This window comes from Dermochelys coriacea, chromosome 4 (genome assembly GCF_009764565.3).
Source record: "Dermochelys coriacea isolate rDerCor1 chromosome 4, rDerCor1.pri.v4, whole genome shotgun sequence".
NCBI classification, from domain to species: domain Eukaryota; kingdom Metazoa; phylum Chordata; order Testudines; family Dermochelyidae; genus Dermochelys; species Dermochelys coriacea.
The window spans coordinates 141680646-141707998 of record NC_050071.1 but is presented as its reverse complement, the minus strand read 5'-3'; the positions used below and the strand labels follow the sequence as shown (position 1 = coordinate 141707998).

The 27353-nt window shown below is 39.4% G+C and overlaps 1 protein-coding gene across 7 annotated transcripts in view; it reads right to left on the bottom strand.

Moving 5' to 3' along the window:
- Positions 1-27353, bottom strand: part of EXOC6B (exocyst complex component 6B) — a 456300-nt gene that overhangs the window by 243490 nt on the left and 185457 nt on the right. For all 7 annotated transcript variants that reach the window (XM_038398631.2, XM_043512818.1, XM_038398630.2 and 4 more), the window contains exons 7-8: positions 11652-11831; positions 3241-3309 (exon numbers count right to left, since the gene is read on the bottom strand). In XM_038398631.2, coding sequence (XP_038254559.1) covers positions 3241-3309; positions 11652-11831 — 249 coding nt within the window. The remainder of the gene's footprint in view (positions 1-3240; positions 3310-11651; positions 11832-27353) is intronic.

Genomic DNA, 27353 nt, shown 5'->3' with positions numbered 1-27353 from the left:
GTCTGCAAGACCATGACCGAAAGCTGACCTCATGTTACAATATCTGAACTCCTGCCCTGCTGATAAGACTGGCAGATACGAGTAGGATTTTTCAAATAATCCTTTGGGAATTTATAAGCAGCACAGCCATAAAACCGAGGTGACTGGAAGGTCGATTTCACTAAAAATAATAAATATTGCAATGTTTATTCAAAGTAGGCCTTTGTAACTGCAGGCCAAGCACTTAGATAACACTATTGTAAATGACAAATATTAGGAGGTTTTGGTAACTATTATATTATGAGCCTTCCGTCTGACACTGATGTGACCATTTCCCTTGGTACTTGTCCAATCTTTGATATTGTTCAACACTCGCTGGGCCTAGAAAACCAGTTCAGGATTCAACCACAGGTCAGGAAAAGGGTAATTTTACTTTATGGTTGCTTGCCTTACTTCCCTGCTCTTGCTTTACATGCATGTCTTGACAATTCTGCTTTTTTCTTGCTTCTTCTAGGCCTTTTGGCTGAGATTCTGTATTGTAGGGGTTTGGTCTAGTGGGCTCATCAGAGGACTGGGGAGAAGAGCTCCTAAATTCTAATCCCAGCACTGTCACCAACTCCTTCCGTGACCTCATTGCCTCAGGTTTTTCCATCAAATGGGAACAACACCTACCTAGCTATTCCACAGGGATATGGGGAAGGTTTATGTTTACAATGCATTTTGAAGATGGAAAATACTATAATAGTGCTAAGTATTAATATTTGACCTAGCAATTTTAGTATCTCAGAGCACTTTACAAACATTGAGTCCCACACCTACTTGAAGCAGACAGGAATAATAATTTAATCATTCGGACATGTATCCGTTGGGGGTCTATATTCTATCCCCAGAAGAGGGATGGACTTCATCTAATATGACTCTTCCCATCTCAAGTTACTTTTTGAGCACATCAAAGAGGCTCCAGGTGCACTCTCTCCCAGAGCATATTGGCTGGCTAGTTGTTTACTTCCAGCTGCAGCCGAAAGCAATCAAACAGCAGCGTGGAGCGTTAGCCTGGAATCTGTTTATAGAAGTAGCATTTCTCTAGCATACAATATGGGAATATACAGCCATGTTCTATATATGACAAAGGATGAACAGTAAAAGTACCATTACGTAAACCAGAATATAATGTCAGTCTAGAAGATAAATATGCACTACAGACTGCAATATTCTGAACATCCACTGTTGCAAAAAACTAATGTCCTGTTTTCACCCTTTACGTAATAGCATTATATACACCCGTCTATTAAATAATGATATGCAAAGCTATGAGAACAGAGACTCTGATTTTGCTTTAAATTAAATATACATATACACCTATGTACAACTGAAGTTTTTCCAAATCAAATGACACTTTGAAATGTATCAAGGGGTTCAGACAATGGTAATTTTCTCCTAGCACACTCCCTGAAGCAGGCGTCCAACATCTAGTATTTTGTCTTTGTCCAAGACAGAGTACACTCAAAATATAACATTCTGGGTAGGTTAACTTTTTAATGCCAATGAAGTATCATGGCACTGTAGCCGAAGCTATATAATTACTAACAGATGAAGACATAAAAAGGTTATATTTGCATTTTTATGATGATTCCTTTCCTTTAGCAAATTCATGTGTAGGTATTGCTGGGGGGGCACTGGCTTTAGATCCACCATAAAAGAAACAACTCTGTGAGGTCTGGCTCCAGAGCTGCAAGGGAGGCAAAGCTGCTGGATTACATGCAGAAACCATGCACTCTTCTTATGTACTGGCTTGGCTTTAGAGGGTTCTCCAGTGGCCGAAAAAGCTGAAGAGCTTTCTTCAGCAACTGTGGGTTACTGTCATTAAAGAACAGCTGCAGACTAATAGGTCTGTGGATTTCCAGTTTGAAAGGCTCAGATGAATTACTGCAACAGTCTAAAAATTATGAGTATCTGGCACAAGGGAGTAAAGGCTGAAGTGTCACCCACGAAGGTCATTTTCTCTGCTCATACTGAAGGGAGTAACTTTTTATCAATATACTGGAAGGCCTGGAAAACCACATTTTGTCTAGCAACCTACCAAAACTAGAGGTGAATTTTATTGGATTTTAAGTGGACTCACCTTTCTAAACAAAGCAAGTATTTAGAATTCTAGATCCATCATCTCAAATGTGGACAGAAAATTAACGGGATCTAAATTTGCTGATGATCTATCTATCTTGGGGCTTTATATTGCCAAATATCACCTCAGTATCTCAGTGCCTTCCAAGTAAAGATGATCGCAAATTCCCTAGTGGACTTCAAAGTCTCTGGCTCATCTCCCTTTTCAGAATAAAAGCTCTTGGTTTTGTTGGCTGGTTGATTGATTTGTTTGTTAGTTAGTTACAAATTTTTATCTTTGTATTATTTATTTATTTATTCATTCATTTTTTGGAGGGAAATGTTTGGGTAAGTAGGAGTGCCAATGTGGTAGGTAACATTTTTGCGATTGTGGGAAGGTTTCCACCATTGTGTGTAACTGATGATCAGGGTCAAATGATTATTTTTCTCTTAATACACAATAGTGATCAAGAACTGACTAAAATGCAACAGAAAATGGTCTTATCACTTACAAAGCCACGTAAACATATCTTGATGTTTTTCAGGGCAGATAAAATGGCAAAAGTCCGACTTCTAGAAAGCTGGAGCCAAGACAGTAAAACTGTGGATTTAGTTACATACCATATGATTTTAAAGATTGGAAATTCTCCAGTCGTCAAAAGAAGGAAGGTGCATTAAACAACCACCACCACCTAAAACTGCTGTCTTTCTTGATTACTTAATACATTACTTTGCATTGATAAAACAGTTACTTTGATTAAAGAAGAATTATTTTAGGGAAATATATTTAAGCTAGAAAATTGTATTTGGCTCCTTATAAACCTCAAAGCTGTCGTGGCTGAAGAAAATGGTTTATATATCTTTGCAGTCTGCCAATATAAAATAGCTGTTTTATCAAAGCCCTTCCTCTACTATGGGCTCCCAATATGGCCCTTGCTGCCCTTTGTCACATGCTGCTGAGGTTCTAATTTTACTAGATACTGCATTTTCTCTCAAGGTGAACATAAGCAGACACTAATACTTGTTATGCAACAGCTTCTTTCCAAGAGTTTCTACATAGATATAAGGAGCTGCACCTAATCTTGCCATTCAAAATCAGGGCAAACTTCAGTGCCATTTGTACAAACTGTACAGTGAAAACACCATCGTAAACCTACTTACCAGTACAGAATATATGTGCAAGCATCGGTACACGGGCGAGAAATCCACCAAATCCTGGGCACCAGGCACCTACAAAGACATGAAATGGAAAACAAGAGGATCAACATATAATCTACAAAGCAACTGGCTACAAATAAAGTACATAGTGTGTGGGAATATACAGACACGCTATAGACTGCATGCTGAGGATTTCAGTTATAATGAATTTCAATAGCTAGTAAGTACTGTTCAGTGTTTGGTTTTTAAAGCGGGTGCGAGCTGACCAAAGCAGCAAAATTCAACATATGCTGCACCCACCACTCCGAGCATCAACCTCTCTAAAAAACACATACCGTCTTCATACCTTTTGTTACTCATCTCAGCAGAGAGGCAAAAGATGTGACCAACCATGGTTGCTAAATGAGCTGTTGGTCCTTGATAAGGGTTGAGGCATGTTGGCAGAAGCTGTCACTGACTTGATCTGTGCCGCACCTGGGCAGCAGAAAGGTACTTCTCCAGGACTGCTAATTTGGCATCAATACTTAATTCACTTAAAGGACAGGTTGAGCCATTTTTTAAAAACGCTTACTGAGCCTGCCGCAGGGCTGAGAAAGCACACATGGGAGAGGCAGAAAGTAAAAGACCATAGAAAACTGTGCATGAATGTGAGGTTCAGCATCCACAAGCTTCACCCTATGGATCTATTCAGGTCAGTCATGTACAATCACAGGCAACGGGCAGTCGAGTGGGATTACCAATATCAATAGCTCGCTCCGACCTTTTAAAACAAAAACTAAATGTACTAATTGTACACAGGAGCTAAGTAAATGTGTGCTCCTATCACTCTTATCCTCCAGCCCCCTTTTCTCCATTTCTTACCTCACCGTATTATGTCTTGTCTTAACTAGATTTCAAGTGTAGACTTAGGGCTTGTTTACACTGCAGGGATTACAGCAGCAGAGCTACAGCTTCGTAGCTATGCCACTGTAACCCCAGTGTGTAAATGGGGGAGGTTTAGGTTGGATATTAGGAAAACCTTTTTCACTAGGAGGGAGGTGAAACACTGGAATGCGTTACCTAGGGAGGTGGTGGAATCTCCTTCCTTTGAGGTTTTTAAGGTCAGGCTTGACAAAGTCCTGGCTGGGATGATTTAGTTGGGGTTGGTCCTGCTTTGAGCAGGGGTTGGACTAGATGACCTCCTGAGGTCCCTTCCAACCCTGATATTCTATGATTCTATGCACACTACTGTGACAGAAGCGGCTGACCTATCACTGTAGTAACTCCACCTCCCCGAGCGATGGTAGCTAGGACAAAAGAAGCATTCTTCTGCCGGCCTAGCCACATCTCCACCCGGAGTTTAAGTCAGCGCAGTGGTGGATTTTTCATACCCCAATACTGTAGCTATGTTGACCAAAGTTTTAAGTGTAGACCAGGCTAGAGAGCATAAACTCCTCAGGCAAGAGCTTTCTCTTGCTATGTGTTTGTACAGCGCTCAGCAAAATGGGGCTCCAGGAATAAATTAACAGTAGTAATGGGGGGGGGGGGGGAACTTCATCTGTTTGCAACGTATAATAACCAAATTAACCAATGATTTCCCATGAATTAGAATTTAACAACAAATAATTACTCTTCTCAGATTGTTAGCAGTGATCATTAGCAGTCCTTGGAGCCATGGCTGGTGGTCCACAAATGAAATATTTTGCTAATGAAGAGGTGTAGGTTGGGGGAAGCAGAAGGGGAGTTGATCCACAAGAGGAGTTCTCTTACAAGAGCACCCATGATTTAAAAAAAAAAAAAATCTCTGTATCTCCTTAAAAATATTAAAGCCCAGACATACACAATACAATAGCTATTGCTGTAGAACAACTGCAGACCCCTGATCAAGACCTTATATTAAGATTTAAACTGTTTATCTAAAGCATTTTCAGACAATCATGCACAAATTCTATAGAATATTTGTTTTAAAAAAAACACATCCTTTTGGAAGCGTTCAAATCCTTTACCCTCTTGTGCAGGGTGTTAACCCGAGATTGACTTAATATGAGGAAAAGAACAGACTGTTCCCTCCACACAGAGCTCCAACTCTGAGAATGAATGAAACAACACACCCAGCCTTTTGAACTCTTTTCAGACTCTGTCCACTGTATGCTTTTGCACGTACAAAGTATTTGAAACAAACTACTGTGGCAAATTTAAAACACTGCCCAACAATTTGCATTGTTTTCTACTGCACTGGAACAATACATTTATTGCTCTCCTAGCAGTCATTACCTTCCCTGGGTAGTTTCTTGCGTAACTTTCACTGCCATCAGTCACAAAAAGACGCGGGCCATTACAGTTTTGTACACAAACCCTACCGGAATTATGGCTGGTCGGCAAGAGACGCCCTAGAGACTGATGTCTGTACTACCTCATGTTGCTTATGAACTTGCCGCTCTGACAATACTTACTGCAATACAAAAGCAAAGCTCAGCACATATAGTTTGTGATGGAATGGCACATACTGGCAGGAAAAGGAAATGAACAATCATTGAAAATCACCCCTGAATAGCTAGATGAAGAGTATTTTAGACACTGAAGTAAAGAACAATACCATAACAACATATATCTGATTAAGGTGTGGAATCTTTCTTTGTAGCACTCGTTTTACTCTCATAGATAAGATTGTGTTTCTGAGGTTTGAGGAGCAGCAGAGATGTTTCTAAGCTTGCAATGAAAGGAACCTAAAGCCCCCTTTTAATAAAAAGGCCACTACACTCTGCCATCGGCACCTCAGTCTCATCTCCTTTCTCCATGTTCACAAAAAGCAAGTGCATCCCATCCTTAACCTGAAATTTTCCTTTCTTCCAACAGCGAAGCCCACAAACTCTAACTCTGGTCAGCACATTTGCAGGATGGGAGGAGGAGGCAGAGCCATCAGTCCCTGTAAGCAGCCCAAACCCTTCCGTTTGAAGAATACCATCACTTGGGTTAGCTTCTATGACTCAGGATTCTAGCTGGCTTAACCTTTACAACAAATTCTTAGCTCTGAAACAGGCATACATTGACTTAGGTGACAGCTAAGGAATGCTCTGCTTTTTTGTTTTGGCCCCAACTTTGACCAGAATGGGCTGTGTCTGTGGATATTGCTACTTGTAGATAGAAAGTTTTCATGTAAGTATGGATACATTTTTCTGAACCTCAGCAAGAAAAGAGCCACTGATCTTTCACTCGGGAGTTGATAGGAACTGCTTTTTCAGAACTTTTGATGGGGAGCCCATTACTTTGATTACTTTTTTTTTTATAACCTTCCATTCAGGCACTATATCTGCAATACACCTCTTCAAAGTCCACATCCGCTGAGGTTTAAATATAATTTACAATATTTAGCCAACTCATAGGCAGCCACCCTACATCTCTCTGCATACAGTGGATAGATTCTCTTGGCCCAGAATGAGTTCACTAGCTTTAAAGACGAAGCTCTGATTGGTAAGAGGTACTTCGCTCCTTGCTTTGTACATCTGCGACATGCATCATCTAACCCAGGTGGATATCGATGGTTTGAGGCTTTTAACTCCATGTTGGGGGTAGTACACAATAATGCAGATTTACTACATCTTCTTGTGTGGTCTAGGTGTACTTCATTTGCCCTATGAACACCTAGGCCATGCCATAGTTTAATCTAGCAATAAGGGCTGGAGTTATTCTAAGCACCATCTGATCTGCATGAATAGTGCAATATTGGAGCTAACCGGAGAGTCCTTCAAACTCAAACATTCTTCCAGCTGAGGTTATGGTGACAGCAAGACTACTTTGATTGACTGGAAGTAAAGAGATCTCTCATAAAAGATTAGCATGGCTTTTGCATAATTATTGATGGAGACAAATAAAAAAAAGAGTGGTGCTCTCTGGATCAGACACAGCTGATTGAAAAAAATATCCTTGCATCTGAACATTAATAGTTCCTCACGGAATACTTCTCAATCTGTCTGCTCCAAAAGTGCAGAATAAAGCCAACACATTTATTTGGAGCATTGCATTTTTTATTACCATAGCCAGGCATTCTGGGTACGAGCAGAATAATCCCTTGGGCCTACCAATGCAGCATTTGGATGCCTTCTTCTGGAAGTTCTCTGACACTAAGGTGAGAGGCACCAGTACAAAATCTGAAGTTCAGGGTTTTTTGCCACCTTGCTATCATCCTTAGATCCAAAGTCATCCAAGGGCAGATTTAAATGATCAGGTTCTATGACTCTAGGATAAAGACTCCATTCTCCCTAGTCTAACCCACATCTGCTCAGCCAGTCTGCCCTGATATTGAGCTTCCCATTAGCATGCAGGGAGGAAACATACCAGATTTGTTTCTCTATTAAAGGATCTGGGATCTCATCCTTCCTCTCTTTTTGGCCACCAGATCCTTTGAATAAAGCCTCTGGGTCCTCTCCTTCCCAGGGAGGAGAGGACATGCCTTCAATGGAGAAAGCCAATTCACTATGCACCCTCTTGGAGAGGGTGTGTGAGGTCTTTGCCCTGTTTGAATATGGTCTGCAGAGCTCTCTCTTATCTAACTGAAAAAAGGAGAGTAAACACCAATCTACACTGGGACACATCTGATCACTGAAGGGAGGCTCTTGTGCGCTAACTTCTCTCTCTGCCATTACTTAGCATTTTGCTGGATGGGAGGTAGGGGGGAGGTATGTGCTCTATTTGGACTGAGCACCCCATGCGAGTGGGGAGTCAGAATGATCCTTGGGAGCAGAAAGGGCCCACCCAGAACGAGAAGGGTGAAGAATATCTAATCTAGCCCAGACTGAATAATTCCCAGATGGTCTGAAGCACTACATTACGAGTCAGTTACATGGGTCATTTCTGAGGAATAAATCTCCACCACAAAATGTCCTTGCCACCAGGCCTACTTGCAAGGGAAGGGTGATCCCCACTGAAGAAAGCCCAAGGGGAAACACCCCTGTTTAACTGTGAAGATAGATGGATGAATGGCTAGAGATGAGTCCTGAGGCCTCTCACTGTCCTCCTCCAGGCTGAATCAGTGTCTGCCGGCTTGGTCTCTTTTCAAACAGTAGATAGAGGTCCTGGATTGGCTTTCGTGCTGAACCAGGGCTGCTGCTGCAGAGGGTTTCAGTGGCCTTACCCTACTGTTCTCTGTACGGGAAAGGGCTGTCTGACACTTCTCCTGGCTTCTTTGTCAGTGGTGCTCTGTTTTTCCCTGGGAGAGGTAAGCCTAAAACAGTCCCTCTGGGGAGAAAGTGATATGGTGCAGAAGATGCAGAGTTCCCCTATGCACTCCACTGGGTGGAGGAAGAGAAGTGCAAGAGGAGAAAATCTTCCTTTAAGACTACTTCCTTGGATGCTTTGGTTCCTTTCTTTTAAAGAAGCAAGGTGGGGACAACCCACCAGAATGCATAACGAGATGGTGGCTTCATACAAAACAAACCAACATTGTTTATTCACCCTTGGGGCTTTTAGCCCTAAAAACAGCCAATTAGTTTGACTTGAATTTGGAAAATCCAATCTGGAATCCTGGATACCCTAACTTGGCAGCAGGTGGTCTGATTTCTGCCTACTTGTGAGTGTGGAGGCAAGAAAAACTGAGGGGGCTCTTCAAGAGAAAAGGCTAGGGATGCTTTCAATGACTAACAAGTGTGACTATCTCTAAAGCTGCAAGCAGGCTTAAGGCCTTACTGAAGAACATGTCATTAATATTTTATTCACATACAATTTCCTAGACATTTAATGGTTACATTTCACTGTGCTCCCTTCCAGATGAAAACAGCGGTATTTGCACTAATAAACTATTGTTTCCTTTCCAAAGAGCTTTTTTTCTCCAAGTGGAAGAAATCCGATTAGGATAGTTAAAAACACTTCCTTTGCCTGACCCTGAGGAGCTGCTCTCTCCAAAGAGTTAGTGGGGAAACAATAAACAGGAGCTGCATTTTATATTCATGCTTTATGATTCTAAGCAAACTGAATAAACTTTATTTCTTCACCTGCTCCTGACAAGCAGAAGCACCTGTCATTTTCATTAGCACTCCCTTTGGACACACTTCTGTTTCACTACTCATTTCATCACCAAGGACAGCAACTACTCATTTATGCTCTGAATCTTGTTTCTGCAAAGACATTAGTCCTGTTGCCAATTTAAACCAACCATCTTCCAAGAGGTATAATTAAACCAGGAATGAAAACTTATTTACTAAGAATTTAGAAATGAAAGATCTCTTCAGTCGTCCATCATTCAGTCAATGCAAAACTATTCCCTACTGTAAGTTTACTAGTGTTCTGCCAGCCTAGCATTTATTGTGCCAAGAAATGGAGCTGCCACCACTTCCTCTGAGAGACTATTCAACTGCATAATAAATGGAACTGTTGGGAAGTTTCTCCTAAGCTCAGGCTAAATTTTCTTCTTCCTTAATTTCATCCCTGTCTCCTGATATTATAATGCTAGTTTTGCTTTCCTAAGTAATTCCTCTCCCTCCTTGATATTTACAACTTGCAGATATTTGTAGCATTGTGGCACATTAGTCTCAAATTCTTCAGCAATACCAACCACTTTCTATAGGGCACTGGTGTCTTGTTCTGCAGCCAACTGGACATTCCACGGCAGCATGGAATGCAGGCAACTATTCAAGAACATAAAGGTTGGGGGAAATCAAATATTATGAGTACATTTACAGGTTTGTATTTATTTCCTAAAAATGAACCTTCCCTATTCATTCTCCCTATGTTTAACTTTTGCCCAATTTCTAATTTGCTGTGGGATCAAGTATTGGTGCAACATAAAAAAAAAAACAGAGGGCCTTGGCCACAGCTTTGAAGATAAGTGTATTACCCTATCTTCTCACTGCTATGAAGGGGCTGATGCTCTGTTCTCCTTCCTGGCTGCTGACATGAAAGGATTATAGCACAGTAGGTAGAAAAAGGGGTTGTCTGTAGATATGATGTTTGCTTATATTTACATAGAAATGTGAGTAGGCCCAAACAATTATTTCCTAAAAGCAAGCTTCAAATAGTCAAGCAAGACCTGGTAAAATGTGAGTAAAGTGAAGTGAGACAATTTAAAAGCAAGCTGGAGATAAGCAAACCCCAGGTCATGTTGTAAACATGTTTTGGTCCTATCTGGCTTATACAAGTGTGAGTTGAAGCGTTAATGTTTTGGAAAATGCTATCTATATTGATAGTAATCAGTACTGTATTTATGCAGATACTAATTAAGATTATGTTTAATGTTAAACAGCCAATGAGAATGAAAATATTTAATGATAACAGAAATACAGATATGGTAAAAGGTGGATTCAACATTAACTAATTAAGGGGCAATATTATAATTGATTATAAAAAGGACAGCAGGCTAATTTTAGATTAGGCATGCCCATCCACCATTAAGGTCCCTTAGAGAAAGGATTATAGCCATTCTCCTCATTTAGGGACCGATCACCCCTAAATGCATCATTTCATCTCAGAATATGAGTACCAGTGCAGTGTATGGTTAGTTTGTAATGCCTGTTTGCTTAACTACCTATTTTATAGTAAATAAAGTTTGTAATTTTATCACTTACTGGGTCATTCGTCGTCCTCCACTAAATAATCTGTAACCAAGCTGAAGGCTCAAACCTTAAAGAATTAAGTTTGCTTCTATTCCTTATTTTTAAAATTACTAATTGGGAACACATAAATGTAAGATTCCAAAGAGGGACAGGATGGAGAAAGATGATCATGGGGAGAAGGCATCAAGTTGGGTGAAAAGGAAGCAGGGACTTAGGGGTGGGGAGGCAACAGCAGGAAGGGAGATTAGGCATTCCAAGAGCAAGGGCCAGAAAGGTTGTATATTACACAATATATTTTATCTACTGGCAATAACGATTAAACTTCAATGGAGCTACGCTAGTAGAGATTTGGCTCCTAATCGGTAGAAAAAAGAAGCAAGAGATTCCAAAACACTGAAAATTCTACTATGTGGCTCAAGTTTTTAATGAGACAGAATCTTTATAATCAAGTTATTTAAGCCTCTGAACACAGAAAATGTGTTTTCATTGTCAGCCAATATATACATCAAAACACAATTCCACAAAGGCTACAATATCTGTTTAATGGACTTTTTTCCTTCTTTCAAATTTTAAATGGCCACGTAAGACATCAGACTATGATTCCTAATAAGTGAAGGACTGGAGGAACCATCCCCAGTACAGAAAAGGGTAGTTCACTCTATTTTCATTTAATTTTTGTCCTCTCCGCTGAGATTGCCAGCTGGGATGTGGTCCATAGTTCACTATGAACCATACTGAGAACCAACTACTCATTTCATATAGTCCACTAAACACCTTTCCATGATATGAACCAATGTAGGGCAAATATGAGCTGACAAATTGGGATGTGAAATGTCCCATTTACAATCCCCTGAGCCATCCAATCTCCTGGTTTTTATATGATATGGGTACCTCTTCATCATCATCATCCTCATCTTCAACATCCAGGATCCCCGAATCCTGTTCAGACATGGGGCTAGTGTTTTTCACCTCCAGATCTGAGCTTGCACAGACATCTTTCTTGTATTTCTTTCCACCACCTATCCTGGGATGCTGAGATACAATATTATCCAGGTTTCTTTGCTGCTGGGCCTAGAACAAAAGCAGATTTAAAAGTTACTGATGACATTCAATGATTTATTCGTTTGGATGAAACGATGTAATCGTTCAGAAAATGCTACAAATATGAGACAAAAAACAAAACAAAAACCCACACACACGATGGAACGGACAATTTATTTAACATATTTTCTAACCTAGATATTCCAAACAAGCAGAAGACTCATTTCAAAACCATTCAGGTGATTACGTATTAATGCAAACAATATCATGACCGTTCACAAATCACAATTCCAAACCCATCATGCTGCCATACTGATCTATTTATAACACCAATGGAGAGATATTAGACCACAGACCATGTGGTGACTATCACAGGATAAATTAAAGGGCTGACTTAACTGTTGGATATGTTCCTCTATTCAACCCATGTTAACAGAAAGCCCTCCACATCTGGACCCCAGAGATTCCTGAAAGCATTTTTGTGGTACCCCAGGAGACTGTAATTGTGCACTGTTAATTTACATGATCTGTAAAGGTACCCAACTGGAATTCTCTCAGAGAGATAATAACCAGGATTCAGGACTGGAATGGATGACCCAGTAGAGATCCCTTCACAGGAAAATTGCTATATGATTCTATGATCTTGATCTGTAGGTAGCGTTACAACCAAAGGTTTGTTTCTAGGGAAGGATGTTATGCAAAAAAAGCACACATCTACTAACCTGAAACTGGGTATGGATTTTTTTTTTTATTAGTGAGCATAATATCTGAGAGAGACAGGTAAATTGCTTAGCCCCAAATGCCAAAGTATGTTATAAAAGGGCTTAAATTCAAAACTGGGATTATACATAGGTGTTACACTGTCCTATACACAACTCCAAAGCCCTGTTTAATCTGCCACAAAAAAAAATGCCTGCCCAGCAGTAGAAGAGCTGATGCTATAGATGTGGACTGATATCTTGCTACAAATAGAACTATATCAAGTATTGCCTAAACATGAAAACCATGTTGAGATACACTGGACTCTCCAGAATGTCCTTCTCAAAAGGAGTTTTTGTTTGTGGGTTTTTTTAAGTATAGGTTGTCCCCCTTTCAAAAACAGATTCACCTCATACCTGCACTGACTCCCTGTGCTAGATTTCATTTCAACTGACACCTAAGTATTTAATTGCGTCTCTGCACCAGTGAAAATCCCATTGGCAACACATCACGAATGGGTAGGATGCACATAGAGCACTCTTATTTATTCTGAGTAACTCAATACACAAACTTTGGAGACAGAGGACTACAAAACCAAGGTTTCAATTGCTAGTGACAGCAAGAGTGATATGCACTCTACATTAATGCAAGACCCATTAGAAGGGAAAGGGGACATTTCGATTATATTTGTTTCCGCAATGCGGGGAGAGAACAGAAGGTTTCCAAAATCCAAATCTGAAGGCATATGCTTTAATGAATGCATTTTGTAAGAGTGCATGGATGTAAACTTTCTCTTGCACTGTTTGCTACGCCAGGCATTGCAGCAGTGTGATACTGTGAGAATCATGAAAGTGAACCTGATTAGAAACCAAAAGATTAATTTAATCTATTACCACTGCCCAAACTGAAGGAAAAAAATCAGGCAGCAAACGAACTATATAAATAGTGAAAAGTAAATTAGGGGGGTTACATTTTTTGCTTTTAAACATCCAAGGTGTCAATATCACAAGTAAGGAATTTATTTTTAAAGTATGATTTTTATTTTGACAGCATCTCTTTAATGTCAGCTCCTTTTTAAAGCCTGGTTGTGCAGAAATTTGCCGCAGTCAGAATAGGGTCATTTATCAATATTACAGAGATAAGGCTCTTTAAAACCCATATATTCACATGCTACATCACTTTATATTTGATGCACAAAATACACCAAGATCTGCTTTACGTCACAAGACTAACATACTTTTATGATGTACATACATATAACACAGTCTACTCATTCTTAATAGATAAATACAACCATTCAAATCAAAGGATTTAAAAAAAAAATCACAGTTGGCACTGAACGTCATTGCATAAGAAAGTAGAACGATGGAGTTAAATGCTAAATGCCAGGGAGCTACTTGTTGCATTGTGCAGTAGCACAATCTTGACCTCTAGTGGTTGGAAAGCAGCAGAAAAAAATAATTAGGTTAAGCTTCAATGAGAAGAGAAAATAATGACTGGGCTCAGATGAGCAACAAACAGCAAAGAGACCATTCTAAAGAGACCCAAGAGTGAGGCTCAATGACAGATTTTAGCAAGACTGTCCCAGGCAAAAGTCTGTTCATTAGCATTGCACAAGAGAAATCCTCTTGGTGATTGTGACACTTCAAACATGATGAACAACTGGGAAACAGAAAGGCAAATTCTGCAAGAGTCTCTACTCTATTAGAAGCTCTACTCCATATAAACCTATTGCAACGTCATATACCAAGGATTAGGAATCAAAAAGGGACTATGCTTTTGTTCTTTCCAGCGTTCAAGCAAGAAAGATCCCGGGCTTGTTTCTGCTTTCAGATACTCCGATTCAAGCCAAAGCAACTCATCTGAAGTGAATGAAGTTATAAAGTGAACCTAATGTAAACGATACCAAATTGAAGCCTAAGGTGTCTATGAAAATCTCCCAGATTTATAGAATCATTTTCCCTCTTGCCCTTTTTAAAAAGAGTATAAGCAAAATTTTCTCCCAATACAAAGTTTCCCATGAAACGTTAGTCTTTAAAAGATCCTAAAATGGGCAGTTCAAAGAAAATTGTATAGGAAATAAATTAGTGACATTGGTCATGGGAGAGGGGAAAAAAATAACTCAATGGAGTGAGCATGCTGAAGGTAAATAAGGCTGCACTTCCATCCTCTAAGATTTAAAAGTATTCAATAGGTTTTAGCATATTAAGCTGAAATACAGAATTAATGGCAAGAGAGGCCATATTACCCAAAATCTCTCCGAACAGAGATCAGGTGATACTCCCTCCCACAGTGCACCACTTGTAGGTGATTTACTTTTATTTGGACAGAGTGCAGGTAAATTGTTCTTGTTTCTGCTAATAAGTGCAAAAGTATATTTGTTAATTAGTGAACACTAGACAGGTCTGAACCAAAATCCTACAACCAAACATTGTCTCTCTAACAGGAGGGGCAAACCTCCCAGACCTGATTATTCCCAAACCTAGAAGTTCTAAGTTGAGATTCAAACCCAAGCTTTCCTGAAGTGCAAGTTGTTTGGATTCAGCCTACTAGAGAAAAAGGAATTTCAGCAATAAATTCAGATCCAAACCCAGCTCCGAGGTTCTTAATGTGGTTTTAGTCCAGGCCCATCTTTATTAAAAAGTATTTCTCCTTGTATTCTCTATTCTACCACTGCAGATCCACGAAAGGCAGTTAGAGAGATTCCCATAATGACTATGAGCATCTCCTCATGTAAGAAGCAGCTGTATACTTTTATGAATTACGCACAAGTCTCTGATCATAAAAATAAAACGCTGTTCAGTGCTACATTTCCTAAAGGACTAACTCTTACTTCCTTCACTTACACCAAGAAAACAAAAACCACCACATACATTACACCTAACAAAAGCAACACAGCCATAGCTAAAAGAAAAGGAGTACCCGTGGCACCTTAGAGACTAACAAATTTATTAGAGCATAAGCTTTCGTGAGCTACAGCTCACTTCATCGGATGCATTACATAGCCATAGCTGATCACTTTGAAGTACATTCCTGTACTGCTATAGGGATCACTCTTGCTAAAACACTGATCTGATGCTATGTTAGCTGGCATTTCAGCTATGTTAAAGACATTCTTACAGAAACACAACAATGAAGTTGAGAATTAGTTCACAGTGCTCAGATCCTAAAAGAAACAGATTCTCTTAGATCTGTAATCTAGATGTTACACTCGAGCTCTATAAAATACATGCCAGGAAAAAAAAATGATTTGCTTTGTGTGTCTGTGGGTTTTTTTTTTATCTTGGCAAGACACAAATTGTACTGAAGTGACCTGTAAGTGAGAAATATCAAATTTTCTTTAACTTCTGCAAACTTGGGTGAAGTCACCAAGGTTTCAGTTTCACCTTGTGTGAGAGAAAAGCAGGGAGAGGCCCAGAGGAAGCTGCTATGGAGAAGTGTGAGTTAACTGCCAAGGAGCTCCGCTGCTGCCCGCACCTTATACACACAGACACGCACACGTGTGAACACACAGCCGTCCTGGGCTCTGGCTGGGAGAAAGCTGTACAATATGTTTGACATTGCACATAAAGGAAGAAAAATGACCTGCATCAGAGGCACATTTGGATTTTAATGTTCTGTTTCACATAAAGGCATCTGTAGGGAGCCCAATGAAGAGGCACACGTTAGAAACCACATCAAAGCATAAGCGACACTCCAGCATGATCTCTGAAAATTGGCCTGGGGCCAAGGTGGGGGGCCCTCAAAAAAACCCTTACCTTTTGGTGTGGTTTACATGAAAGCAAGTCCATTTTTCTATTATTCTGTAAAACTGCCTCTATTACACAGAACTATCAATCTCTGTACTCTCTGCTTAATGTGACAATAAAAAAGAGGGAGGTTAAGAAACAAATGTCTGTTCACAATGCACATTAAATTTAACAATCCATGTAGTTTAAATTCCCTTTAAGCACAGTCATTTTCATCTGCTCACAAGGCTAGTGCAGGGGCAGGCCAATTTCATTTGTGCGTACCAACAGCTGCGCAACTGACCTGATCAGGCAAACTACAGTCCTTCTAAAAAGAGTACCTATTGGGGGAGGTGGGAACTGGATGGCTCGGGATACAGAGCCTACCACCCCTAGCTAGCAGGATCAAAACCAGGTCACTGATGACCTAAATGTGTTAATCAGATGGCTAGTCACCGGTCTATGGTCTGAAACAGGTTGGAGATTTCTGTTCAGTTCCACAGTTGGCAAGTGTCCAGCTAACTAAAAAACAGTCACACAACTGACACTAACAAGCCTCCTTTTTGATAGGTTGAGAGAGACCACAGATTGAAAAGACAAGGAAAATAAGCTATCTTCCCATTCTTAGTGCTTGTCCACACTGGGAAGCTATTGCGAAACAAACTTGGGTGTGAATTTAAAGCACAAGAGCTATTCCTCACTAAATCCCAAGATGGCAAACTTATTCCGCACTGATTTCCTTTTTGCAGCTTGGCTTAAATCACTTCCAAAGTGGACAGCTATTCTGCAATCGCCATTCTTGGCTATTTTGCCATGTCCACAAACACTTACAGGTGACATCTCCCAGCCAGAGTAGAGCAGTGTGGCATAGTGCTAAATTCTCAATGAAGGTGTAAAAGGAAAAGGATAGTTCCCCCCCCCCCCACACACACACACACAAAGATCACCCTTAACTGACAGTTCATAAACAAGTCTTCAAGTTCTGGAGTCCAGCCTTGTACTTTTTGCTTCCAGATGAAACTCTCATGAAGAGTAAGATTGCAGATAAGTGTAACTACCTGGGAGACTTGCAACGAACCAATGGGTAGGGATATGCTACGTGTCAGGCCATGCATTCCTTTATTCTTTGCCTGACAAGGCCCTAGCAATGTTTTCCTTTTCAAATATATCAGCAACTTTAGAAACTAACAGTTTTAAACAGCAACACACCGATTTTTTTTGTATTGGTTTGCCAGCGCTGAGGGCAAAGCATGAGTCATCTTCACTCCCATTGCTTCCACCCCTCAATGAAACTGACAACGTTTACTTTAAAATAAAGAATCTAATTAGCTCTTTCCTGATGAGATAGTAGATAAGACGCAGCAAAGAATGATTTATTATTTAAACAGGGCTTGAAGTATTGTTGTGGTTACCTTTAGTGGTTTTGATTAGTTACTGAACATTTGCTGCTGTGATTGTTTTATGGACCCCTCTAATGGACTGAGATGTAGAACTTTAAAGAATATCCCTAGGAATGGAATACATATTCCTTAAAACAATATTAAAAAAAAGCAGACTAGCTACAGGGGAAGAAAAAAGAAAGTTAATAAAAAAATGACAATGTGGCTGGCTCTCTGCCAAAGAGCCATTTGAAAGTTATAAAATCACTCTCAGATCAGATCAAAGCGTGTATTATTACTGCAAGGTGTAAACTCAACACATCAACACAGCTCCTGTTAAGTTTCAACTAAAATCCAATCACTTGTCAGGACGATAAGAGTTTTCGCCTATCTGCTTTCTCAGCACTAACTGGTTATCATGGAGTGCAATTTGTCCAAAGTAAATCTGACAAAGTTCACCGTCAGTGCAGGAAATGGGGCCCAAGAACGTGATTTTTACTTGATGCTTGGTCTTAAGAAAAATTTTGAAAACCCTAAAACACTGAAGAGTAAACACTCTCCAATACTTCAATGTTAACACCAAGGACAGATTCTCCTGCACATTCCCACTCTCCTCTCCCCAATAACGTGACCACCACACCCTCGCCCACCCCATTGCTGAAATCGAGATTGTGACGCTGATTCAATACAAGAATGCAAATACTGTACTCAGTATGGTATAATAAATGTGCATTGTTCATATAGACTTACTGGATCAAGCATAAAAAGAAAAGGAATACGTGTGGCACCTTAGAGACTAACAAATTTATTAGAGCATAAGCTTTCATGAGCTGTAGTCTCTAATGTGCCACAAGTACTCCTTTTCTTTTTACGGATACAGACTAACACGGCTGCTACTCTGAAACCTGGATCAAGCATGGAACGGACAACCAGAAATCTTGAGTTCTTTTCTCAGCTCTGTTACTGACATCCTTCGTACCCTTGGGCAAGTTTTTTAACCTCCCTCTGCCTCATCTTACCCATGTATAAAATATAGTTACTGCTACATATATCCTCATAGGGTGTTATAAGGATTAACTAGTTTAGATTAGTTCAGGGTTATGAACATTTAAAGCTCTTTATAATCACTGAATACTGCTAACCTGTTCTCTGAGACACCTACTATAAAACAGTATGTAGAGAGATTGATTCTAGAAAGAGTCACTCAGATACTAGCTCAGGGGTTGGCAAACTTTCAGAAGTGGTGTTCCGAGTCTTCATTTATTCACTCTAATTTAAGTTTTTGCGTGCCAGTAATACATTAACGTTTTTAGAAGGTCTCTTTCTATAAGTCTAAAATATATAACTAAAGTATTGTTGTATGTAAAGTAAATAAGGTTTTTAAAATGTTTAAGAAGTTTCATTTAAAATGAAATTAAAATGCAGAGCCTCCCAGAGCAGTGGCCAGGACCCAGGCAGTGTGAGTGCCACTGAAAATCAGCTTGCGTGACTCCTTTGGCATGCGTGCCATAGGTTGCCTACCCCTGTACTAGCTGTAGTCCACAGAGAACATATCCTATGCTAAAATGATAAACTAACTCTCAGCTAAGAGAAGCAGTCAAGTACTATAGGTAAATGTAGAATGAGGCTTAAAAAAAAACAGGTTTTAAAGAGAGTCCTTTTTCAAAGAAGCAATGGAGATTTATACCCACTGATGATCTGACCCCAAGAACAAGCCACCTGCATGTTTGTATCAGAAGTAACCGGGCTAATGTTATGTAATTGTGTTTATCATACATATGCAGAAGGAACACAGGAGCGGAGAATTAGAATTAGTTTACTGCATAAATGAGCAGACCTGAAACAGTAGCTGATGCAATGCTTTGTCAGATGTCTCAGACATACAATTTAACAGGAATAGAATTTGGTTGCTGGAGAAAAATATCCTGATAATGTCAATATTCAGATTTGATTTTTTTTTAAATCCCAAAACGACTGGTTGTTGCCTTATTACCCAAAGCAAAATAGCAGAGTGCTCAGTTAAATAACTGCTTATGAACATTAATCACCACTAACAATTTCAAAGTTCATAATCAAAGATGTTTCTGAGCATAAACAGCTGATGAAGTCCCCTGCTCCCTGCAGCACTGTTTACTCTGCAGTTGTTGTTAGTACTGTCTTTTCAGAGAACACAGAGCGTGCAAAAATGCACAGTGTCTTTGCTGAGATTTAATTATGGCGCAAGGCATATGCGAGAATACTTTTTTCCTATATCTCAGTCCCAGTTAAATTCATCAGAAGGATCAATACATAAAAGAATAAGAGCAACTAGATAATCTCAGCAAAAAAAATGGTAACCAGTTCAATGATTCCTTTCCCATCCAAAAATGGTTAACTTGTGCCAGAATAGGGGTATGGAACAGCTTCCGTATTGGGAAAGATTAATAAAACTGGGACTTTTCAGCTTGGAAAAGAGACAACTAAAGGAGGATATGATAGAGGTCTATAAAATCATAACTGGTGTGGAGAAAGTAAATAAGGAAGTGTTATTTACTCCTTCTCATGACACAAGATCTAGGGGTCACCAAATGAAATTAAAAGGCAGTAGGTCTAAAACAAACTAAAGGAAGTACTTCTTCACACAATGCACAATCAACCTGTGGAACTCTTTGCCAAAGGATGTAGTGAAGACCAAAACTATAACAAGGTTCAAAAAAGAACTAGATAAATTCATGGAGGATAGGTCCATCAATGGCTATTAGCCAGGATGGTTAGGGATGGTGTCCCTAGCCTCTGTTTGGCAGAAGCTGGGAATGCATGACAGGGGATGGATCACTTGATTACCTGTTCTGTTCATTCCTTCTGGGGCACCTGGCATTGGCCACGGTCGGAAGACAGGATACTGAGCTAAATAGACCATTGATCTGACCAATTAAGGCCTTCTTATGTAATAGATGGAGAAGCAAGGATGGGTTAAGCACTTTCTTCTCCATAAAGGACTATCAATAGCCTTGTAAGTACTTCTGTATTTAAATGTGCTCCTGATGAGACAAATGTAAAAGACTTTTTTATTAGAACCGCTAAAAAGAAAAGATCCACACAGGAAGTTTGTTTTCCAGAGACTGAGGGCAGTAGAGTAAAATCTCAATTCAAAGGCTGAAACTCTCTCTTTAAAAGACTACTGAGGAAACACACTACCTCCTTTCTACAATCCTTAATTTAAGTCTTGCTGTGGTCTAAACACTCATATTACACGGTGACTACACCTAAACACTGAAACTTAGCAGCAGGCAACCAAAGTATGACCAAAGCAATTTATTTCTCCTAAGTTAGTATTAGAAGAGACTCCCGAGTCTTGGAGCATTGCTCCTGAGACGGAAATTCTTAAACCTCAACATTCAGAGCCTTTAGGCAGTTCCACTGGAAGTGGTATGTGCCAGCCCACATTGGTAAGAATAACTCTTGCCTCAATCATCTTTCTTTAGGATTGTTAGTTCAACTTACGGCTTTTCCATTAAAATTACCGCTATTAGGAAGTTTATGACAATTTACAAAAAAAAAAATTCCTTGCAACAGCACTATCAGAAGGTTGAAAGATGCTTCTTCAGGGCAGGGACTGCATCTTTGTATATGTTTGTAGGCTGCCTAGTACAATAGGCCCCAATCCTGCGTAGGGCCTTTGGGCAGCACTGTATATGCTTAAAAACAATACTACAGTAAACCTCAGAGTTATGAACTAACCAGTCAACCACACACTTGATTTGGAACCAGAAGAATGCAATCAGGCAGTAGCAGAGACCAAAAAAAGCAAATACAGTACAGTATTGTGTAAAACAAACTACTAAAAAAAAAAAAAGAAAAAGTTTAATAAAAAGATTTGACAAGGTAAGGCAACCGTTTCTGTGCTTGTTTCATTTAGATTAAGATGGTTAAAAGCAGTGTTTTTCTTCTGCATAGTAAAGGTTCAAAGCTGTATTAAGTCAGTGTTCGGTTGTAAACTTTTGAAAAAACAACCATAACATTTTGTTCAGAATTGTGAACGACCTACTATTCCCAAGGTGTTTGTAACTCTGAGTTTCCACTGTACTCTATGTAGATATCTCCACTTGTAAATTGGGTGTATGAAGGCACAGAGGTTGAGTGACTCACCCAAGGCACAAAGCAAGTCTGTGACAAAGCCAGATTTAGAACTCATCAGTTTCCAGGTCTTTGCCCTGTGGTTATTTCGATAAACTACTCCAACCCTCAAAAAATGTTTTGCTATTCAGTTAAGTTTTGCTCATATCTTGGCCACTACTGGGTTTTGTTTTGTTTTTTTTAAAGCTGCCTTTTCTCAGATCTTCAAAGCTGCTATGCTTCGAACGCCCTCTGTGTGCCTTGTCTAGGACTTCACAGATAAGTTTCCTTTCAAGATCCTGTTTTTGTTTCCATTTGTCAGTCTGGTTTTGTTCTTAAAAAAAAAAAAAAGTCTGAGAAACCAGCTGAAGACAACATTTTGCATGCCTCTCTTGGACAGTCCTGATTATCCTGGAGCAGAGAAAGATATGTCTGGATATGAGAACTATTCAAGGATGATGCCTTGAGACGTAAAGTCATGCACAAAATGCATGAGATATTGTCTGGCCTTTCCCCAAGGCAGTCTACAAGTTTGATAAGTGGGCATGAAAGTTCTGGGAGGCAGACTCCTTCAGCATAGTTAAGCAAAAGTTCCCACAGAGTCTAGATTTTGTGTCAGAGATCATATGTGATGATCCGAGAACAGGTTCCATAGCTGGTCTTCAGCCGCATCAAAGCAATCTGCAAGCTACTATGAAATTTAGCCAAAGGGATGGATGATGATCTCTTCTGACCTCACATCATAAGAATTAAAAATGTTGCTGGATATATACTCACTAATGGCTCCTGGTACAACCTTGTTAATGTCTTTCTCTCACCTCTGCATTAGTGGTTCATCAGCTCCATGAATTGCCCAGCTGAGGCACTTTCCCAATGTCAAGGCCATTAACAGCTCCTAGTGCCCTAGGTGCACTGAATCATAAGACTGGAAGGGACCTTGAGAGGTCATCTAGTCCAGTCCCCTGGCAGGACTAAGTATTATCTAGATGATCCCTCACAGGTGTTTATCTAACCTGCTCTTAAAAATCTCCAATGATGGAGATTCCACAACCTCCCTGGGCAATTTGTTCCAGTGTTTAACCACCCTTGCCACAAGTTAAGCCCATTGCATCTTGCCCTAGCCTCAGGGGTTAAGGAGAATAATTTTTCTCCCTCCTCCTTGTAACAACCTTTTACAAGTACTTGAGAACAGTATGTCCCCTCTAAGTCTGCACCCCAGGTTGTTTATGCATATTCTTTTGCTAATTGGACTCATTCTCAGTGCCTTTAGCCTCAAATAGCTGTGTGTCAATCCACTTCTTATGTCTTCACATCAAAACTGGATGTCTTTCTGGAAGATAAGTTTCAGAGTAGCAGCCATGTTAGTCTGTATCCGTAAAAAGAAAAGGAGTACTTGTGGCACCTTAGAGACTAACAAATTTGTTGAGCATAAGCTTTCATGAGCTACAAGATAAATGTTAGCCAAACAAGTTACTGGGGGCTCAATAGAGGGGTAAGAAGGTGAAACAATGGCCTGTGTTGCGCAGGAGGTCGTACTCAATTATCTGCCCTTCTGGCCTTCAACTCTATGAATCTACGAAAGAGGTTTATATCTAAGATTATGTATTATGCCTATTTGAGGTAAAAAAATATTGTATACAAAGGAGATGACAACCATGGTAACAATAAACTTCGCACTTCTCTCTAGGCATGACAAACTTTTGGTAACAATAACTACTCTGTAATTAGAAAAGGATTACTTGTTGCACCTTAGAGGCTAACAAATTTATTTGGGCATAAGCTTTCGTGAGCTACAGCTCACTTTATCAGATGCATTCTGTAATTGCTACAGTAGCCATAAATTGGAAAAAATGAATTAAAAACACAGAGGAAGAAAAATAATATGAGGGAAATAAGGAGCATCTCCTTATCCAAGCAGGCTGACTACAAGGGATGTTTAGTGGCATATTATGTTTTTTCATTAAAAAATTCTCATGTAGAAGAAGCTGAGAGCATTTAATTTTTGTTTGGCTCATTTCTTTTCACTTAAAATCCACTAAGATTTCTAAATGAAAGGTAAAATATCTTGTTAGACACACCTATTTTCTAAGCAATCATTCTGAAAGTTTAAGTAGTTGGGCTTTCTGAGAAGGAACACTGGGAGGAAAAATGGCATTCGTAATAATTACTGCATTACCCAGCACAAACCCATGGTCTCTCCAAACTATCCAGTCAATTCGACTTTCAGAAAACATAGAATGTATTTGTTCACTCAACATTCTGGACAACTGTCCACCATATCAAAGGATGTTTCTAAGAGAAACTTTTCTCCTAAATTTGTAATTGAGTACATCATTTGTACTTCAAATATTAAGGTATTTTTAAATTATGCAACATTGTGAATACATGTGGATAACTCAAGACTTGAAATTAACTCAAACTGCCCTTGTAAATTCACTTCAAATTTATCATAAAATTTCTCCTCATCTAACTTTTAACACTTGTGGAAGAATTTAATTGGAGCTATTCACATTAAAAATACATGTATAGTTCACCCTCTATCCACAAGTTTCAATAATTCTCATTAAGAATAACAATGTAAATGCCAGTTATTTACTGAACATGCTCTGCCCTCTACAGGCTAATATGGAAACTATATAGAGAATTATATTTTTTTTAAATTATTTCGGCAATGCCATAGGTGTGCATGGGTCTTCATAAGTACAAGACATCATGGTTCCAGTCCTGAAAAGTTAACACTTTAACCCTGAAGAGATTTTAAAAGGACTATTATATATCTGATTTATTTTCTTATCTCAATGAGGAGAAGTTACTTTCCTTTTCAAGTCACAAACATTTCAAATAAAATATCAGAACTTGTACTATCTACAATGTGACTGAAACCTTCTACCAAAACCTCAACATGAAAAGTTTCTGCTCATCTGGGTTGGAAGCCTGGCTCCAGTGAAGCCAGTGAGAATTTTGCCATTGATTTCAATGGAGCCAGGATTTTACTCCTGATATTTAGTCTTGCGGAGTATTAAAATATGAGCGAGATATACAAAATATAAACAAGATCAGACCAGACCAGGCCCTGGGCAGAATCCAATCTATTTAACAACTCTAAAGCATCAAGTTAACTCCCCCTCTAGTCCCACCTCAAATAATCTAGACTGTCATGAGAATAATACAATTACAAATGTGGTATACACTGATAGAATTAAAAATACTGCGATCTTAACGGTTTGCTAACAATGAGCAAGATCTTAAGTATTCTAGCCAATGATCTTGCCAATACCTCCATTTTTGCTAAAACAAGAAATCATTTACAGCCTAAAAACATGTTTATGTTGGCCTTTTTTTAATTGTTTACTTCAAAAAAGCATTATATGCAGCCATTTCAATCCTTGGTATTAATTCTAACTCTTCTAAATTTAGGCATCTAAATAAAATAGCCTGATTTTCAAGTCTCCTGAGTACTTTCAGATCCTACATGACTTCCATGGTATTTGTGAGTGCTCTGCACTTTTGCAAGCTAAGGGGCTTTAATAGGAATTAAGAAACGCCATTTTGGGGTACTGTGGCATAATGTGTTTTTGCCATTTTGGTTGTCTCAGTCAAACTCGGCTGTTTCCTGCCAGTGATATTTAAAAGATAAAATAAGAACAATAAAACAGTTTGAACAAAGTATTATATGCATTTCTATTTCAGTTTAAAAAAACAGCTTAAAACTCATGAGAACATGACCATGCATAAAAGAAATAAATCTCTACAAATTAAACACACATTGCATTCACTAACTACAGATATTACCATATCACTTACTGGGATTTTTTTTTAGTGTAGTTATTATTCATTGTCTGTACAGGACTAATGGTGAAGTAGGGTTTGAGTTAAGCTGTGACAAACCAAGATTAAGCATTTAGAACTTGGTATAGTCAGTCTTCATAGCAAAGAGCAGTACTAGCTTGGATATGTTGCATCCTCCCAGTTTGTGACCAATATGTACAATAAAGCCGTATCATTTTTGTAATGCCAATAGTGTGCTAGGTCCTTTATAGGTGAATGCTGTGTATCTAGCTATTTTCCTAATTCATCTTTCAGCATGTAAATAAAAGTAGCCTGGTTTTCAAATCTCCTGAGCGCTTTTAGCCCCCGAATGGCTTCACTGGTATTTGTGAGCGGCACCATGTTTTAAACATACAGAAGCAAGTACTTCTTCACACAATGTAGTCAGCCTGTGGAACTCATTGCGAGGTGATGTTGTGAAGGCCAAAAGTATAACCTGGTTCCAAAAAGAATTAGATAAGTTCATGGAGGATAGGTCCATCAATGTCTACTAGCCAAAATGGTCAGAACTCCATCTGGGTTTCTCTAGCCTCTGACTGCCAGAAGCTGCATCACTTGAGTTGTCCTGTTCTGTTCATTCCCTCTGAAGCTCCTGAGATTGGCCACTGTCAGAAGACAGGATACTGGGCTAGGTGGACCATTGGTCTGATCCAGTATGGCCATTCTTATGTTGAGTGCTCAGTAGTTTTGAAAGGCTGTTTATTTTAGGGATTAAGAAACGTCATTCTGGGGCCCTGATTTTGAAAATTTTGGCTCATATGTGTGCCCCAAAAAGGGTTCAAATCACTTATTCACTTTGGTTTTGACTGTATATCAATGGTTGATGTACTGCAGTAGCCTGACTGCAGACACCATTTAGCCATCTGAACCCAGTGGAGACTGGTTTTCTGTCGAATTTCACTTGAATTCAATGACATCTTAAAGCATTTATAAATCAGCACTACAATCCCTTCATGGTAGAATATGGCATACAGGGCAGGAACTCAGCCTGGAAGCATTTTTCAAAACTTACTTTTCACAAGAAAAAAAAATCTGCATTAAAAAAATATATGAACAAAGAATTCGTTTCAGTTGTGGTGTGATTTTTTGTTTTGTTTTTCACATTTGTAAAGCTCAGACAATGCTTTAGATTTAAAGAATTAAATTTAAACCCTAATTTGATCATCGAAACAGTATCATGTTTGGTGTTATTGAAGAAAATCTTCAGTGGACAATATATGAAATGAGAAAAGTAAATTTTGGGTTTTTTGCACTACCTGCATGCACACTTCCAAGATTAACTCAAATGGCTCAGAATCTTACACTGCCCCCTCAGGATGCTGGAATAATTTGTATAGTGGGGGTGCTGAGAGCCATTCAACCAAACTGTAAACCCTGTATATAATGGAAACCACTTCAAGCCACGGGGTGCAGCCGCATCCCCAGCACCTCTAGTTCCAGCACCTATCTAGGCTTTAATCTCCCAAACACTAAACACTTCCTTAAAAGCCACATTCATGAAGTCTTCCAATATACTGATCCCTCAATGATCACTACACCATCTTGCATTGAACTGCTCATCTAGTGTATCGTGCTTGCCTGATATAGACTAAGTTCCTCAAGGAGACCGTGTCTTTCAAAGTGTCCTTTATAAATGGCAGACACCTCATGTGCTGTATAATCATGCTACAGTTAATAATACTTGGCATTTACATAGCACCTTTCACCCAAGGACCTCAAACTTATGCTGGTGAAAGAGACAAGCTTCCAAGCTACGCAGAGCTTGTCTATTTCACCAACAGAAGCTGGTCCAATAAAAGTATTGCCTCACCCACCTTGTCACT